This window comes from Mustela lutreola, chromosome 14 (assembly GCF_030435805.1).
Source record: "Mustela lutreola isolate mMusLut2 chromosome 14, mMusLut2.pri, whole genome shotgun sequence".
Classification (NCBI taxonomy): Eukaryota; Metazoa; Chordata; class Mammalia; order Carnivora; family Mustelidae; genus Mustela; species Mustela lutreola.
In genome coordinates, this window is record NC_081303.1 from 60,715,908 (window position 1) to 60,733,682 (window position 17,775).

General features: G+C 37.3%; 1 protein-coding gene across 1 annotated transcript in view; it reads right to left on the reverse strand.

The window, feature by feature from the left end:
• USH2A (usherin) overlaps positions 1-17,775 on the reverse strand; it is a 704,505-nt gene that overhangs the window by 338,133 nt on the left and 348,597 nt on the right. Inside the window, exons 32-34 of the mRNA XM_059145262.1 lie at positions 17,146-17,305; positions 15,642-15,813; positions 9,546-9,693 (exon numbers count right to left, since the gene is read on the reverse strand). Coding sequence (XP_059001245.1) covers positions 9,546-9,693; positions 15,642-15,813; positions 17,146-17,305 — 480 coding nt within the window. The remainder of the gene's footprint in view (positions 1-9,545; positions 9,694-15,641; positions 15,814-17,145; positions 17,306-17,775) is intronic.

Below are 17,775 nucleotides of genomic sequence, written 5' to 3' on the forward strand. Positions count from 1 at the left end.
TTTCTTGAGAAAGGCTTGTACCGCTATATATTTTCCTCTCAGGACTGCCTTTGTTGTGTCCCACAGATTTTGAACCGTTGTATTTTCATTATCATTTGTTTCTATGATTTTTTTCAATTCTTCTTTAATTTCCCGGTTGACCCATTCATTCTTTAGAAGGATACTGTTTAGTCTCCATGTATTTGGGTTCTTTCCAAACTTCCTTTTGTGGTTGAGTTCTAGCTTTAGAGCATTGTGGTCTGAAAATATGCAGGGAATGATCCCAATCTTTTGATACCGGTTGAGTCCTGATTTAGGACCGAGGATGTGATCTATTTTGGAGAATGTTCCATGTGCACTAGAGAAGAATGTGTATTCTGTTGCTTTGGGATGAAATATTCTGAATATATCTGTGATGTCCATCTGGTCCAGTGTGTCATTTAAGGCCTTTATTTCCTTGCTGATCTTTTGCTTGGATGACCTGTCCATTTCAGTGAGGGGAGTGTTAAAGTCCCCTACTATTATTGTATTATTGTTGATGTGTTTCTTTGATTTTGTTATTAATTGGTTTATATAGTTGGCTGCTCCCACATTGGGGGCATAGATATTTAAAATTGTTAAATCTTCTTGTTGGACAGACCCTTTGAGTATGATATAGTGTCCTTCCTCATCTCTTATTATAGTCTTTGGCAAACTCAACACCCAAAGAACAAATAATCCAATCAAGAAATGGGCAGAGGACATGAACAGACATTTCTGCAAAGAAGACATCCAGATGGCGAACAGACACATGAAAAAGTGCTCCATATCACTCGGCATCAGGGAAATACAAATCAAAACCACAATGAGATATCACCTCACACCAGTCAGAATGGCTAAAATCAACAAGTCAGGAAATGACAGATGCTGGCAAGGATGCGGAGAAAGGGGAACCCTCCTACACTGTTGGTGGGAATGCAAGCTGGTGCAGCCACTCTGGAAAACAGCATGGAGGTTCCTCAAAATGTTGAAAATAGAACTGCCCTATGACCCAGCAATTGCACTATTGGGTATTTACCCTAAAGATACAAATGTAGTGATCCAAAGGGACACATGCACCCGAATGTTTATAGCAGCAATGTCCACAATAGCCAAACTATGGAAAGAACCTAGATGTCCATCAACAGATGAATGGATCAAGAAGATGTGGTATATATACACAATGGAATACTATGCAGCCATCAAAAGAAATGAAATCTTGCCATTTGCAACAACATGGATGGAACTAGAGCGTATCATGCTTAGCGAAATAAGTCAAGCAGAGAAAGACAACTATCATATGATCTCCCTGATATGAGGAAGTGGTGATGCAACATGGAGGCTTAAGTGGGTAGAAGAAGAATAAATGAAACAAGATGGGATTGGGAGGGAGACAAACCATAAGTGACTCTTAATCTCACAAAACAAACTGAGGGTTGCCGGGGGGAGGGGGTTTGGGAGAAGGGGGTGGGATTATGGACATTGGGGAGGGTATGTGATTTGGTGAGTGCTGTGAAGTGTGTAAACCTGGTGATTCACAGACCTGTACCCCTGGGGATAAAAATATATGTTTATAAAAAATAAAAAATTTAAAAAAAAAAAAAAAAGATTAAAAAAAAAAAATCCCCCCCCCAAAAAAAAAAATAAATAAATTCTGTGACTTCTTTCTCTTCTTTCTCTCCCCACCCTCTGATCTGCCACTGCTCAGAGACAAACCAAAAGGAAGCCAGAGAGAGACAGAGAGCAAGCTCATCGACACTCTGAGTAAAGGTCAGCCTTGTAGGGTACAGGGCTGAATGAAAGAGCAAAGAGTGGATCCAGAAAGTCTGAAAAATATATACATCTAACATAAAAAAGTTATAGTAACACTTTATGTTGCACTGTTTCATCTTTTCTGTGCTTTTCTTTTGCTTACTCTCTGGTGCTAGTAATTGGTAAGCTAGCTAGAACAAAATGAAACAATAGAATGCTGTGTGGTAAAAAGGGATCAGGTTATTTAATCTAGTTCTACAATTTCAGTTCCACAGTGGATAATCCACAAAATGGATACTTAATTCCCATTGGCTCACCAGGGTAAGCAGTTTCAAGTTTATCACCTTTCTCTTTCCATAATGGTAGAATTTTTAAGGTGTTTAATTTTCACAGGGAAGCTGAAACATAATTGTCCATAAAGCACATCCACTGGGATATATATCTTTGTGCCTCTTCATCATGTTCTGTCAAATTGTGTTTCCTAAGGTGCTCAGTAGGTTGTCATCTATAACCAAGGAAATTCAATACAAGTACAATATGATGTAAATTTAATACAAGGTATCTCTATGTACACTGAAGAATTCTGTTTACTGTAAGAATTAAACAACAGTGCTTTAGTGTGTCATGAAAATAACATGTATAGTGAATATAGATACTCCAAACATATTTTTTTTTTTCCAGTACAGCATGGCAATATGAATATCAATGACAAGTTTTCCCCCAAGGTCCAGATGATGATTGAATGTGGCAGTTATCTCCCTGTGTGAATACTTGATCCTTCAATTAAAAAGGAAAAGAGAGAACAGCTTTCACATTGTGGAATAATGCCTTATTACTGTGAGGCTTTCCTAAAAATGGAATCAACGGAACCTAAAAAAGATTATGCTTGGGAAATTCTACCTGACAAACTGATTGGAGGTGTTTCATAAAAGTTACACAAGGTTTGCTCAAAACTGTCAAGCAGTTTTCCTAAGTGATTCACTGAATTCTATAATCCATTTCTCCTATTAAAACTGAGCATTTCCAGGAAAGAAAATAGAATCGCCTTTTGGGTATTTAAAAATAAAGTTAGTTCAAAATAAAAAGTTTGAAAATAGTTATTCCTTCAAAACCACAGAAAAATCAGAACAGGAATCATAAGAATTTTGAATATTGTCAGTGAGATTGATGCATCAAACACGTCAAAGCATCTAAAATTTTTTTTTCATGTGCCTAGATGAAATACTGAATTATGAGCTTTTCTACAAAATGTAGAGGCAGAAGAGTACAGTGAATAAAATCATGATTTTTTTTGTCATTGACACCTTGCTTTGTATTAAATTCCTACTTAACTAGTTGTCTCGAGCAATTAATACTTATAAATCTGAGTTTCCCCAGCTGAATGTTAGAGAAGCCATACCCATTTCTTTTCTTTTTTTTTTTTTTTTAGATTTTATTTATTTATTTCACAGACAGAGCACAAGTAGACAGAGAGGCAGGTAGAGAGAGAGGGAGAAGCAGGCTCCCTGCTGAGCAGAGAGCCCCATGCGGGGCTTGATCTCAGGACCCCGAGATCATGACCTGCACTGAAGGCAGAGGCTTAACCCACTGAGCCACCCAGGTGCTCCAGCCATACCCATTTCATGGCTGGTTGTGAGGACTGCAGTGCTTGCTACCTAGCTCTAAGCTGTAGCTATTATTACCATTAGCGTTGGTAGGAAATCAAATACTTTTTTCTTCATCTGGGTGAATTGCTTAATATTCACACACACAACTTCAGGTACATAAACTATAAAATTCTATTTCTTTCTCATCATTTCTTAATGTGAAGGACGACATATAAAGTATATAAAAGGTCTGTAGTTATTTTTTTACCATGCATTTCTGAAACATATATATGCGTAAAAACTAAACTTCATGGGGTTGCCTAGGGGGCTCAGTTGGTTGTGTCCAACTCTTGGTTTGGGCTCAGGTTGTGATCTCAGGGTCATGATATTTCAAGTCCCATGTCTAACTTGACACTCAGTGTTAAATTCCTTTCTCTTTCTCCCCTCCTCCCCATGCTTGCTCTCTCTCATTCTGTCTTAAATAAAGAGATAAAATATTTTAAAAACCTGAGCTAAATGTTCTTCAATAATGTTCCATTGTCTTCATGGTATTATGTATAAGTATGCCAAAATAATCAACTTCTTAAATTCTTTCTGTTCTTACTGACCCAGTTGTCACTATCTTGGTACATATTCAGGTCCAAATTCTCAAAAAGCTAGTCCAGTACAAAAGGCTGAATTAGGAAAATATTTTCACAGGTTCCTTGACAGTTCACACTGTCCCATGGGTGCCCAGTTCCCCTTCTCCTGTGCGTATCTTGAAGTTACCTCCTCTCGATGGCAAGGGCAGTCTACCCTTTTGCACAGAGGCACGCAGACCCCATTTCACGCGCTGTTTCTCTTTAGAATCTTGAAAAATCACTCAGCTGAGAAAATCTTAGGCCAAACAACCAGGTCTTTGAGCCTTCAGCAGGTCAAGAGGGAGAGGCCTTTCTGCTACCTTTGAAATCATTCTTCTACATTACGTAATTATAAAACGTGCTGTAAATGTGTGTTTCTGTGTATTGTATGACTGCATATGAATATACTTCTCACATCCACACAATTACTATGTTATTATTGTCCCTGTCCTCAGCAAACATTAATTCCTTCAACAGTGATTTAATACTCCTCTACCCATGACTGGAACCCCTGCCAATTGCTGGCACTAGAACCGTGAACAAGGTCACGGAGGACAAGACGCATGCCTGCCCTTATGTGGGTCACAATCTAACAGGGAAACTGTTCTAGCAAATTTGCTCAAGAGAGTGGATAGTTACAAGCAATTGCAAATATTACTAAAGGATAAGAATTTCATATTCTCTATTACCACTTACTATTTAAAAAAACATATTCTGATTACTTTCAAATGTTACTACATGTTATGCTAGGTAATGAGAAATGTTTGGTCTAGTCAGATATTGATGCTGATTTTCAGCAAAGGAAACTTCAAGTGTGAGGAAAAAGCATATTTACAGATTCTAAGGTCTAGGCTTCTGAAAGCGAATATGGCTCAGGAGAATTTGGAAGCTCTCGAAAACATCATTCTAATTACGCCATTGTAATCTTCACAACACAGGTCACAAACTTAATAGACAGTAATCCCCTGTGCCCCTTTCACTGATGGCTGATGGCATGACAAAGGCAGGGTCCAGGGGCTGCACAATCAAGGGTTCTTATCTTCCTAAAAGTCACTCTTATTCAGGTTTTAAAACCCTGCCTGAAATTCCAGCCTGCAGAGAACGCCTTTGCCAGAGGGAACATGGATGCCCTGATTAGAGAAACCAGCTAGAAGCAAGGGGCTAGAATTCAGTAGGACGTCTTTGAAGGAGAGCAGAGCCCTAGGTGTGAATCAAGTGATCAAGACCAGGTACTTAAAGACTACTTGGTAAAAGAAGACAATTAATAGCATGTAGCATTATTTATAACAGTAAAATAATGGAAGCATAAATATCCACTGATAAAACATGGGTCACATAAGCTGTGGTTTTATTCAGTGAGATTCCACTGCCTTTTAAAACACTGAAGCTGGGCTCTCTCTGCTTAACTGCCCTGGCAAGATGTCCCTACCATGTTGTGAAGTGAGAAAAACACATTGCACAGGACAGATAGAATGATCTTAATTTGGTTTAACAAATGTATATTTAATGTATATATCTTTATGTGATTATTAATTGAAACTTTTATTTTAAACTAACAGCCTTTAACCTTTCTTCTTCTGATTTAAGAGTTTGCTGCATTTTATTGTGTCCTCTCTACCTCATATTTTTTTAAAAATGTGATAAAAAATACATAACCTAAAATTTACCATCTTAACTATTTTTCTACGTATAATATAGATTGTTGACTAAATGCACATTGTTGTATAACAGATCTCTAGAACAGATCTCTTCATGTTGCAAAACTGAAACTAGATTCATTGAACTGCAACTCTCTCTTCCCCCTCCCAACTCCCTGCCCGATTCTACTTTCTGTTTTTATGTGTTTGATGAGACTTTAGATACCGCATATATGTGGAATCATGCAGTGTTTGTCTTTTTGTGACCGGTTTCTCTAAGTTAGCATAATGTCCTGGAGGTTTATCCCTGTTGTGGCATGTGATGATTTCTTTTTTTAAGGTCAGGCTAATATTCTATTGTATATACATATACACACCACATTTTGTTTATCCATTCATCCATGTATGGACATTTGGGTCTCTTCCATCGCTTGGCTAATGTGAATGATGCTACCGTGACTGTGGGTGTGCAAGTACCTCTACAAGATCCTGCTTTCAATTCTTTAGGATAAATACCCAGAAGTGGGATTGTTACATCACACAGTAATGCTATCTTTAATTTTTTGAGGCATTTTCCATACTATTTCCCATAATGGGTGCCCCATTTTACATTCCTACCAACAGTGCCCAAGGGTTCTAATTTCTCGACATCCTTGCTAACATTTGTTATTTTCTGTGCATTTATTGTTTCTTTTGGTAGTGCTAATCAGCAAAGTTTTAATTGAGTATCTATTATGTGGGTCAGGCACTATTCTTAGAACTGCTGGTACAGCACAGAACGAAAGATTCCAGAACAGGAAGAATTCTCAGAGCACAGGAAGCATGTCCTGAAGCAAAGAGCAAGCTTCCCAGCACAAGATGCGAAGTGAGAGCAGGTTGGGAGACAAAGAAGAAAATGGCAATCAGAAGGGCAAGAGGCCATTCTCTTAGTCACTGGTTCAGGATTATTACATGACTCTGATGAGTAGAAAGTGACTGTTTAAATCAGAGTCATTTACAAAAAGCAGAGAGCCTGTTTCCTGAGCTATGCTGGCTAAAGATGACCACTTGCTTGTTAGGCAAGAACTAGACATTATATCCTAGTATGTGCAAAACCATGCAGGAAGCATCTGTTACAAAACAAGATAGTCTAAATGCTTATGTGTCTCTGGACCTGCCACATCTAATGGAGACCCAGAGGGAGGACACTCCCACAGCCCATAGGGCTCCCTAGGGAGCTGCTTCTCTGTAATTTGGCACCTTCCTCGCATCCCGACCTTGTGATTCCGTTGTGTTCCCCTATGGAACTCTAATATCTTTAAGATCAGAGATTAGGCAAATTCATCTTGGTATCATCAGAATGATGGCACCTAGTAGGTCATCAAAAAATACACTTTGAATGAATAAATTCAGATTTTTGCAGGGTCTGCGGAAGTTCTCGAAGTTATCTGGGTGAAAAATATCAGTGGCCTTCCTTAGAGAAGTGCAGTTGAACGTTGCGTGGTAAGACAAGTCAGGAGTGAGCCAGGGTTGGAGCCAAGATTGCCACCCAGGCTTCTGGCTGGCGTGACTGGGTTGTGCTAATAGTGAGAGGAGTCACACAGGAGAAAGGGCAGATAGAGGGGCAGAGGACATGCGGAAAAATCAACTTGAATATGTTGAATATAAAGGGTAATAACAATCCAGGTGGAGGTCTCCAGATCTTGGGGTCCTGGGATTAAGCCCTGTGTTGGGCTCCCTGCTCAGTGGGGTTGGGCTCCCTGCTCAGTGGGCAGTCTGCTTCTCCCTCTCCCCCTGCTCTTCTCTGGCTTGAGCTCTCATCTCTCTCTGAAACAAATAAATAAATAAAATCTTTTTCTTCTTTTTCTTTCTTTTTTTTTTTTTTTTTAAGAGACCCATGTTTAGTTCTGACGAATGACTTAGATTTCCACAGTGAAGATGGAAAAAAAACCAGGGGTTGTCAATGCCAATTTTACAATCAAGAGAACCGGGGCACATGGAATTTAGTCCATCTCCCAAAGTAACACACTACTACACAGCAGAGGTAATATTTGTCTCTAGGCCTATTTGACTCCACACACACACATCTTACAACACTACAGTAAGCCTTAAGTATTCTAGAAAAGAACACATGTTAGGTGTGTTACAGTAAGCCATAAGTATTTTAGAAAGGAATGTGTTACAACCCTACAGTAAGCCATAAGAATTCTAGAAAGGAACGTGACTCTATAAATGCAGGTTGAGTCATACGTTGGGAGTGACCTGAATACTAGGCTAAAGAATTTGGATTTTTCTGTTAGGTTTTTAGGGTAAAGTATGAGGCTTTAAAAACAAATAGAGGAACAAGTTGTTTTCCAACAATCAGATTTTCCCTTTTCAGACAACAGAAAATAAAAATCAAACACTGGAAAATTTAGGGCAAGTGAAGAGAAAAGTAGGTGGCATGATAGTTGCTGTTTTCTTTTTAAATGAACACTATTATTTTTTAAATGTCCCACACTGCCCCACAATAAAAATTTTGAAAATTCTGATGTGACTAAACACAAGACTTTAGAATATAATAAAAGTGTTTCAAGAAATCTGCAAAACTTCAAATTCTTTTTGGTTCAATGAATATATTTTAAAATTGCTTATAAATGCACAAAACATAGTATGCAAATATTCTTTTAAATATAGAAAGTATTTCTGTAGGTCTACCTAGGATTCTGAGTACAGTTGTGGTTTCAGGTGCCATGACCAACTGGTATGAAGAAAAATGTTCTACGATGCAAATCACGTAATGGCATTTAATACCAATCCAACAGGAATAAATCACTAACATTTGCATTGCCATTGATGGGCCAGATACATTTGTGGAGCATGAAGTACGACAAGTTTTTTTACTGTCTCGTATCAAATAGAGATCCATTTATTTTTTTTAGTAGGAAATCTGTAACAGTACAGGAATCACTTCTATAGTAGAGATAATCACTCACTATAATTATTTGAGCTCTCTCCATCACCTCAAATACATCTAATGCATTTGCCAAAAGTTTAATTAAATGAGATAACTGAAATAATTAATATCATAGTAAACATAAGACAAACTAATAAAATTACAATTTTTTTCTTCCATTCTTTTTGGCTATGCTAAAGAAGGCCATCTCAATTTTCAGTAACAAGCTACTTAAAACAATTTCTAGGAGATTAAAAATCTCGATGTTTGTCTTAAAGGGAACAAAATTTGATGGTACATAAGTGTCCACCAGTCTGGAATAAGGACAGTATGTTGTTTGAAACTTAAACATATTTCTACTTAATGAATAAAGTAATTTCTACCTCCAAGTTTTTATAAATTCTTTATAATAAAATTTTATTTAAGCTAACTATAACTGGCTAACTTAATTCTCTAAGCTATGCAAAGATGTGTATTTCATTTAGAAATATACGCAATCAACTTGAAATTAAACAAGTAGAAATACACATGTATTTAATATATGCACTGTTTAAAAACTGCATGCTGACAAATTTACATATAATATATTAAAATACAGAGTTTCAAGTGGTCTCTTCTAAGATAAACTTACTCAATCAAAAGCATTTTGAAATACAAGATGTGCATGGACTTTCCATCTCTCTGCCTCTCCGAGAATGAACTAAGAACTATCAAAAATAGAAACTCCCTGAAAATATAATGTCACTGTCACAATAGCACCTTGGGAATCCTCATCTGTTCTCTGCACCTCTCCTGGACCGTATTGAACAATAAGATGCAGTACACAGGAACTATCAAAAGGGAGCACTTTTGAGCCACCAAAATTGTGTGTTAGCCTAAAAACTACAATCTCTTAACTACAGACAATGATACTATCTCAGGTATTTTATGTGCTAAAATGATCATTAAAAATTAAGCACCACATATAAGCTGCCATTTAGAATATTAATTTACCTTTGCTAATCATCTTTTTAACTTGAGGCTAAAAGAGTTCACTTACCATTTGGATATTCAGGCTCCGTCCAGGAGATGCGAAAGGAGTGGGGTGAGTAGGAGTGCGCTTTGGGGGCCGGCACTCCTTCGGGTATCTGTTCCTCAGTTAGAGCCTCGCTGGCCTCGCTCACGGTGCACCCACCCCCTGTGCAAGCCTGGGGAGAAACCAAAACCACATTTCACTCTGGGTCCCAAACGTTTTAGTGAGCCTTGGAAACAGAGGATTCCTAACAAGAGTTCCAGAGTCTTTGAAATACAGTTTGTTGCTCCACACCGCCTTCCCCCCACCGCCCCCGGCCCTGCCACCCCACCAAATAAATCTGTGTAATGCTGAGGCCTGACATTTAATTAGTTCACTTTTTAGGACACAAGACAGCCATCTCCAATAATTAGAAAATAATCCAAAATGTATGCGTGTATGAATTATATGTGCATCCTACGTTAGAGCCTAGAGAGAGGGCATCTATTGTCTGGGTGAATCGCCTTGATGAAATCAGCCTCTCACAAAGTTTCCTAGAAGGAATTAAGTGTGTGCATGCACAGACACACCCACGTGTGTGTGCACTACGGGAGGGAAGTACTAGAGACTGAAACTACTTCAGGATAAAAACAAGTGATTTGGAGTAAACGAAAACCTCGACAGCAAATATGATCACTTTCATTGCGACAGTGTAACTAATATGCTTAAAGCACTGCATAATTTGAAATTGAATAAAATAGCATTTCTCATGTATCAGCAACAAAGCAGTTGTTGAGTGACTGTTTAATGGCTTAACGGGTCAAATCACTTACTTATGTGCCAGAGGAAATGGGTTCATTACAGGGCCAACTTAAAGTGATCACAGAATCTTCCCATTCCCTAATAAGGTATTACTAATGCCGTAAATGAAAACATGGATGTTAAAGATACCAAGGGGTGGTCTCCCTGGGGGCGCTCATTTGATTAAGCATCTGACTCTTGATTTCAGCTAAAGTCATGATCTCAGGGTCAAGGCATTGAGCTCCGAGCTCTAGGCCAAGCTCTGGACTCAACATGGAGTCTGCTTGTCCCTCTCCCTCTGCTCCTCCTCCTGATCACGGGCACACGCACTCTCTTTCCCCCTTCCCCTGCTCTCAAATACATAAAATATTAAAAAAAAAAATCTTAAAAAATACCTGGAAACTTCTGTGTGCACTCTCATAATTAACTACAAGTAATTCCAAAATAAATGTTTTAAGTGTATTAGGAAAATATCTTTGCTTTGTTTATTGGATAAACATTTCTCCAGGAAGCAGAGACAGACACACATGGTTTTTCCAGACCATATTTGCTAGCAAATATTAGTAATCATATCTTTATACAACACAGATATTTGAAAACTACACTTAACCTTTTTCAGTATCTCTTTAGGTTCCAGTTGTAATGCACACAAATTTTAAAAATATTTCAAAAAGCACTAGAATTTACTGAAAACAGATTAAGAAAATGAAGCAAAATCATAGGACAATGTAAAAAGCAGATAGGCATTCAGTTCATTTTAAGGGAAGGTAGATCTTGCTAGCATAAAAAATTAAAACACCTTTGGGCCTGTCTCCTGCTTTTCAGCTTGATATTAAGGGAATAACCTTTTGATAATTAACACAGTTGAAATTCTTTTCCCTATAAATAAGAGAGAGTTGACTTATTATTAAAGATATTTTTCTTACGTTGCAGTATACCATTTAACAAATTGTTGCAAATTCTTTATTCTAAGTATTCAAAGTATAAATATTAAATGGTCAGTTGACATGGAGTTCAATCTCATGTTCCCTTGTAAGAATACAGCAGTAGCCTATACAGGATAATTTCTCATCAGCGTAAGCAAGTTTCTGGTGGGTTAAACTGTGGCTTGGGCATGAAATTGCATTAAGATTGGGACCTAATTAACCTCTGTGGATTCCCTCTAATTCTCAGCTGCAGCATGTGCATATATATGGAAGAGATAAACTATCCCCTTCCTGAGAACAGAATCTTTGCAAATAAAGAGGAATCAATTGAACTTGTGACCAAACCATGACTCAAAGCTCTAGGACATGTCATTGTTAGCCCAAGAAATAACTACTAGAACATTAAAATTTAAAAAAAAAAAAAAAGACATTTCAAACATACTAAAAGTCCGCTAGAAAACATGGCAGGAAAAGAGCCCAAGTGGGACAGCTGAATTATCAAAGGGAAGTGATAGAAAGAGCATTCTTTTCAGTCCTCAGAGAGACAGAAATCTATCCACTTTCAGTTCCTAGATTTTTTTTCCTTAGGAGGGGAAAAATGTTGGAACATCTTACTGTTAAATCCACAACACACTAAGATTTAATTCATATAGTCTACTTGTTACTATTATTTTTCTTACTTATGTCCCTAGCTTACTTGTCCCTAGCTAACTCTTCCCAAAGAAATATTATAAGACATGTAATTATATATATTTGAAAATAAAATGTTAATTGAAATTTACTTTGAGTTGAGAATTTTGGGATGCCATTTGGGATAAATAAAGACATCCTCTGGTTTGGAAGAATTGATCTTTGGGTTATGGGCTATGTCATCTAAATCCATGAACGCATAATTTGACAAAGGGGACTTCTAAGAACCCAAGGAGTTTACAAGAGAATTTTCTTGCAAATAAAACAGAATTTATAGAGAGGCTGCTGAAATAAGAGAATTACCTGCAAAATATTTTATTTTGTTTTTGTTTTTTTCCACATTCTTTTTGCATGAATTTAGAGGTGCTAAGTGAGCAGTTCCTTAAATAAGGGGGAAAAATGCTCTTAAAGTTGCTTCCGATTGGTCAAAGCTAACTGGTATCATCTAGATGACATTAGACCAATAGGTATCTTGTTTGACCCACCAGCACTGGAGGCCACTGCATGCAATACAACTGAATGCTGATTAAAATTCTGATTTAGAAAAACGAAACAAAATAGTGGGATTGATTAAAGACGCCTTTATGAAATGGCAAGCTTTATGAAAGCCTCTGAGCCTTTACAACGAGGCATTTCAACCCATCTCCTATAGCTTTCCTCAGTTATAGCCATTTTTGTTAAATGACAAAGTCATACTACCACCCTGAAATGTCCACTAACTTCTAATCAAATAGGGGATTGAATTTTGGTATAAAGAAATGAGTAATCAATCAATATGTATCAATTATTTTGAAATGATGTCTGTTAGGAACATCCAAAGCTCCCATCCTCTTTTCAATGGTTGGTTTTCAGAGTAGGCTCCGAGGATATTAAGAATGCAGCAAACCCTAAAGCATGAAGAGAAGGAATAAGGCCATGGTATCTATAACTGATCTTTTGAAAAATTAAGCTCATCAGTTCTAAGAATCTTTCCAGGAAAGATATATATATGTTTATTTATTTATTTATTGTAAAGATTTTATTTATTTATTTGACAGATGGAGATCACAAGTAGGCAGAGAGGCAAGCAGAAAGAGAGAGAGGGGGTGGGGAAACAGGCTCCCTGTTGAGCTGAGAGCCCTATGCAGGACTGGATCCCAGGACCCTGAGATCATGACCTGAGCAGAAGGCAGAAGCTTAACTCCTGAGTCACCCAGGCACCCCCAGAAAAGATATTTAACACTTAACATTCATCAGGAGGCAAATGTCTAGCGACTATATGAAAATTATTAAGCCGAACGTATCTTGTTATAGTCTGTATTACTAGCTTCTTTATTTAATTGCTGACTCATTATCTTTATTCAGAGCTACCATACTCCACAATACCATTTGTGGAGTGTATGGACACATTTTGCTGTTTCTTCCAGTAGAAAAAGCATATGCTTGGATCCACACAGTCCCCGACTCTGACAACCTACAGCAAATCATTTAGTTCATATCAAAAGTTTCAGATTCTTTATGAAATACATATACTTAGTGTTCATTTACTCATTCATCCATTCATTCAAGAATTGTTTGCTGAGTTTCTAGTTCCTACCAGGCACTGTGCTTGACTCAAAAGATAGAATTTTGAAAGAGACTGTCTCTACCTTTCAGGAGTGTATAGCCAAGTCAACAGGAAAAATTAATGAAGCTACTTGAAGTAACATACTGTCTCTGAGTCTAGAGTAAATCACAGTGGCTTGAATCCTCATGTATTTTCTTCTATTCTTAAGGACTTGGCCATCTATATGTTTTATTTTCTAGAACTTTCAATACACTAAGACTATCTATAAAGGCAACTGCACTTGGCTGAGAACCTAATCTCCATCTACTAATCTAATGACCTTGAAAGCTAGTTATTATGTCGAGACTGTGAAATATATAATAATCCTTCAATTAACCAAGATGAACCTAAAATGTTCTGGTTCACTTAATTTACCGGTTATAGAATTAGATAAAAAAAAAAAACTTTTTAGTTGACTACTTCCTGAAATATATTAGTGTATTTCCTCTACTACTAAATACAGTGAAATCAAAAATAATGTGAGCAAATTTATTTCCCTAACAAGAGTTAGGGCAAAGACTTCCACATCTATATGACGTCCTGCATCAACATTACTCTGGGGCTGACAGATCTCATTTGACTCCATAGAATATTGCTTGAGATCACAAAATGATTCAGTGTAATGTAATTTTAGGGCTCAAAGAGACATTAAAAATCATCTAGTTCAAAGCCCTGATTTTAGGCTTAAAGAACATAAAAATCAGTGCAATTAAGTGAATTTGCCTTTGGTTACACAGTTGATAGCAAAATCTGAGTTGAAACACGAGAGAGTAGCCTCCCAATAGCGGTATTTATTTTTCAAGATACCGCAGATGTGTAAAACATAGGAGATTGGGATGGATTTACACTGATTGCACAGCATATCCTAAAAATTGCCTGGGGAGTATAACTTTGTTTCATGACATTTGCCTCCTGATAAAAACCAAGAGTACAAAAATTTCTGTTTAATTTTGGTTGCTTCTAAGGAATAGAGTGTTTTCTGAATTTTGATATTACCACTGTTTTGAAAATAGTGTGGATTTCTGTATTAGTTTTTGAAAACCAAAGTAATACCCTTCTTACGTCTTGAGTAATAAAACTAAGTAATCAAAGATGCTGCTTCAAAAGCCCATCTGCGTGCTGAACACCTAGGCACACGGAGTCAGTTCTGAATAGGATTTTTAACATTGCCTGATTGCCCTTGTTTTGGGATGTCAGGTCAGACAGTTAGCAATAGTTGAATGTAGTTTATTTTCTCGTGGTATAATATTTAGAGCATTCAAGAGCATGTTAAGTAAAATGAATGCATACACAGTGTCTACATAAATGTAAATTTATTCATAATCAAGAGCAGAATATTTTCTATGGCATTTATCAAAGCAAATATCCTTATATAGGTATTGCTATAAAATGAAGAGTGTGTTTAAAACAAATAGGGACAATCTCATGTTTATATTCAGTTATTTTCAGATGTGCTATTAAACTTAAAAAAGATTATATTTCATCAAAAAACAAAAGGAACCACTGAGTATAAATTCCACAGTAATATCAAGGTCTTTTAAAAGACCTTTGTATAAAAGTGCTATTTTGCATTAAAAACTGCTATTGTCTGTCTAAAGACCTCTAAAGTATGTTGATTCTAGGGTTTTATTAAGTGACTGTTCTTTTGAGATAGAAGTGTAATGTAAACCAGACTATAATAACAATCTAGAATATTTGGGGGTCATTTAAACCTTCATTTTAAAATACATGACTCAAATTTTCATACCGAACATTGTTTTCCAAATGAATATAAGCTCCATAAGGAAGTAACCTTATTAATTCAAACATTTTAGAAAAAGCCCTTACCAATTATGACATTCTAGAAATAACAAAGAAGAAATAATTTCTGATAATCCCAAATTAGATATGGGGAAAAAAATCGACTGACTCGGACTGTTATGCCATCATTTTGTGTAATACAAAATAAATATGTAGGTATTAGATTACATTCCCATTTATGATGTGAGGTTAGTTTTCAGTCTCAATAGCAATATCACGTTTTAGGTTTTTGTTTTTGTTTTTGTTTTTGTTTTTAAGTGAACGAGTAAGAGAAGACGGGACAAAGGAAGAGAGAAGCAGAAGAGAAGGGAAGAGAAAGTGACAGAAGTGAAGTGAACTTACTCCCAGTTTGATGAGATATTTATTACCAGGGGACAAGTATTCTAGCAGGTGATCCTGAAAAAGTTCAGAGCTGTTATAGATGACATCCCAAAATGCAAAATCATGTGTGTGATTTGAAATATATAATATATAGCGCTCCAGAATCCCATGTACATTTCTTGGTTGTTTCCACCTGGGAATGGAAAAACATAGCATGACTATCCATCATTCCTTCAAGTCAAATCTGAAATGTACAAGAATTTTAAAGGATGCATATGAACTTGGATTTATGCCACTCAACACACACACACACACTGAATGTTAAAAAAAACCAAGTAGTTATTAAACGTCTCTTCTGAATGATCTGAAGAAAATATGACATAGTGCCCGTTTTCATTACTTATAATTTTAATTAGCTAATAGTATAAAAAATGTGTGAGTATTTAGTTTTGAACTTAAGCCGTAGGATAAGAATTGAGAGAAGTAGGACATTTGAGAATTTATGAGAAACGGGAGATAGAGACAGAGAAATAACATAATTGTCCTGAAAAAATGCAGCCATCTAGTGTTGAATTAACATGCCACCCCAGAATACAGAGAAGCCGAAGACTGCAGTGCTGAAGTAGTCAAATCAAACGTCATGGATAAGGTGACACACTACCTAGACACGGAAGACTGTCTACTTGATGGATGGGATACAGTAGGCAGAAGGAAAAGTAGAGATGTTCCACATACGGCTTACATCATGTCAGGGAACATGAGCCGGACAGTTCGTAAAATAGACAGAAATTGGTAAGCTGAAAGATCCTTAGAGTAGTGGGAGATCTTTTGTGTAAGTAATGCGGGTTCAGCTTAGGGCAGCCCTGAAAGCCAGGAGGACAGCTCAGACCCAGAACGATGGGGTACGAAACATAATGTTTCCCAGTTTGCATGAATATCCTAATTTACTCAGCCCAAACCCTTCTCTTCCAGGTGGGAAAACTGAGACCAACAAAGATGAATACAAATGAGTAGGAATTGTTGCAGGAGAGGCTTTTAAGTTCCGATTCTTTATGACGGTACACCTTGCACCTTGGAGATTGGGAAATGGATCAGAATCACTTCATATAAAAAGTAACCTGAACATGCCGCTATGTGAAAATTCCCTTCTGACTTCAACCGGAGGGGGACAAAAAGGTCCTAGCTTGTACTCAAAAAGGAAATATATATTTGGACTCTAATTCCAACTCATCACGGATGACACTCTCCTACAAAAAGCCCTAGGCAGTCCTGTCAGTGGTCAGTTCCCCTTTATTGAAGTTTGCACAGACTCTGTGTACGTACATAGCTCAGCCTGATTGCATAGAGACGAAATGGAAATTAAGTTGGCAAGTGATAATCAAAGGTTCCCAGAACCACTGAACTAATCACTTCTATGCATTTCATCACAATAAAATTAATTTTATGTCACAAACCCTTCCCTTGATTGAGCTCACTGGGATTCTTGCATAAACCAGTGTGTGACAGAGACAACATTTCTACTTACTGCACATGTATGGTTCTGGAATCCAGGACGGTCAGAAGTGGGGAATCCACGTGCTCTGGTGGCCGCTGTGCCGTGTACAGTATGACCAGGGAACTGTTTGTACATCCCACACATGTGCAGGCACTGAGGACAAACCGGTGGGGTGTAAATACTGGTAAATCTAGAGGTTGGAGGGGAAAAAAAAGAATTTATTTACCATCCTATTTTTTATTCAGGTGGTCCCACTCCTCCTCTACATCCTCACTTCTTAGAACTGCTAAAGTAAAGCTTAAAACAAGAATCAATAGCCTTAAAAATCAATAGCAATAAGATATAGGCTGTTTTATCCGTTAACTATGCTATGGTTATTTTTAAATAGACAGGTGTAGGTCAAACTCTTGCTTTAACTTTTTCATTTTAACAATTTCACTGGCCTCTTGAATGCCTATGACCAGGTAAATCGCTTTCTGAGTTTAGAGCTACTTCAACCACTCAGTTAAAAAATAAACATGGACTCTGAGAAACAAACTGAGGGTTTCGGAGGGGATGGGGGGAGGGGGTTGGGTGAGCCTGGTGGTTGGTATTATGGAGGGCATGTATTGCATGGAGCACTGGGTGTGGTGCATAAACAATGAATTCTGGAAGACTGAA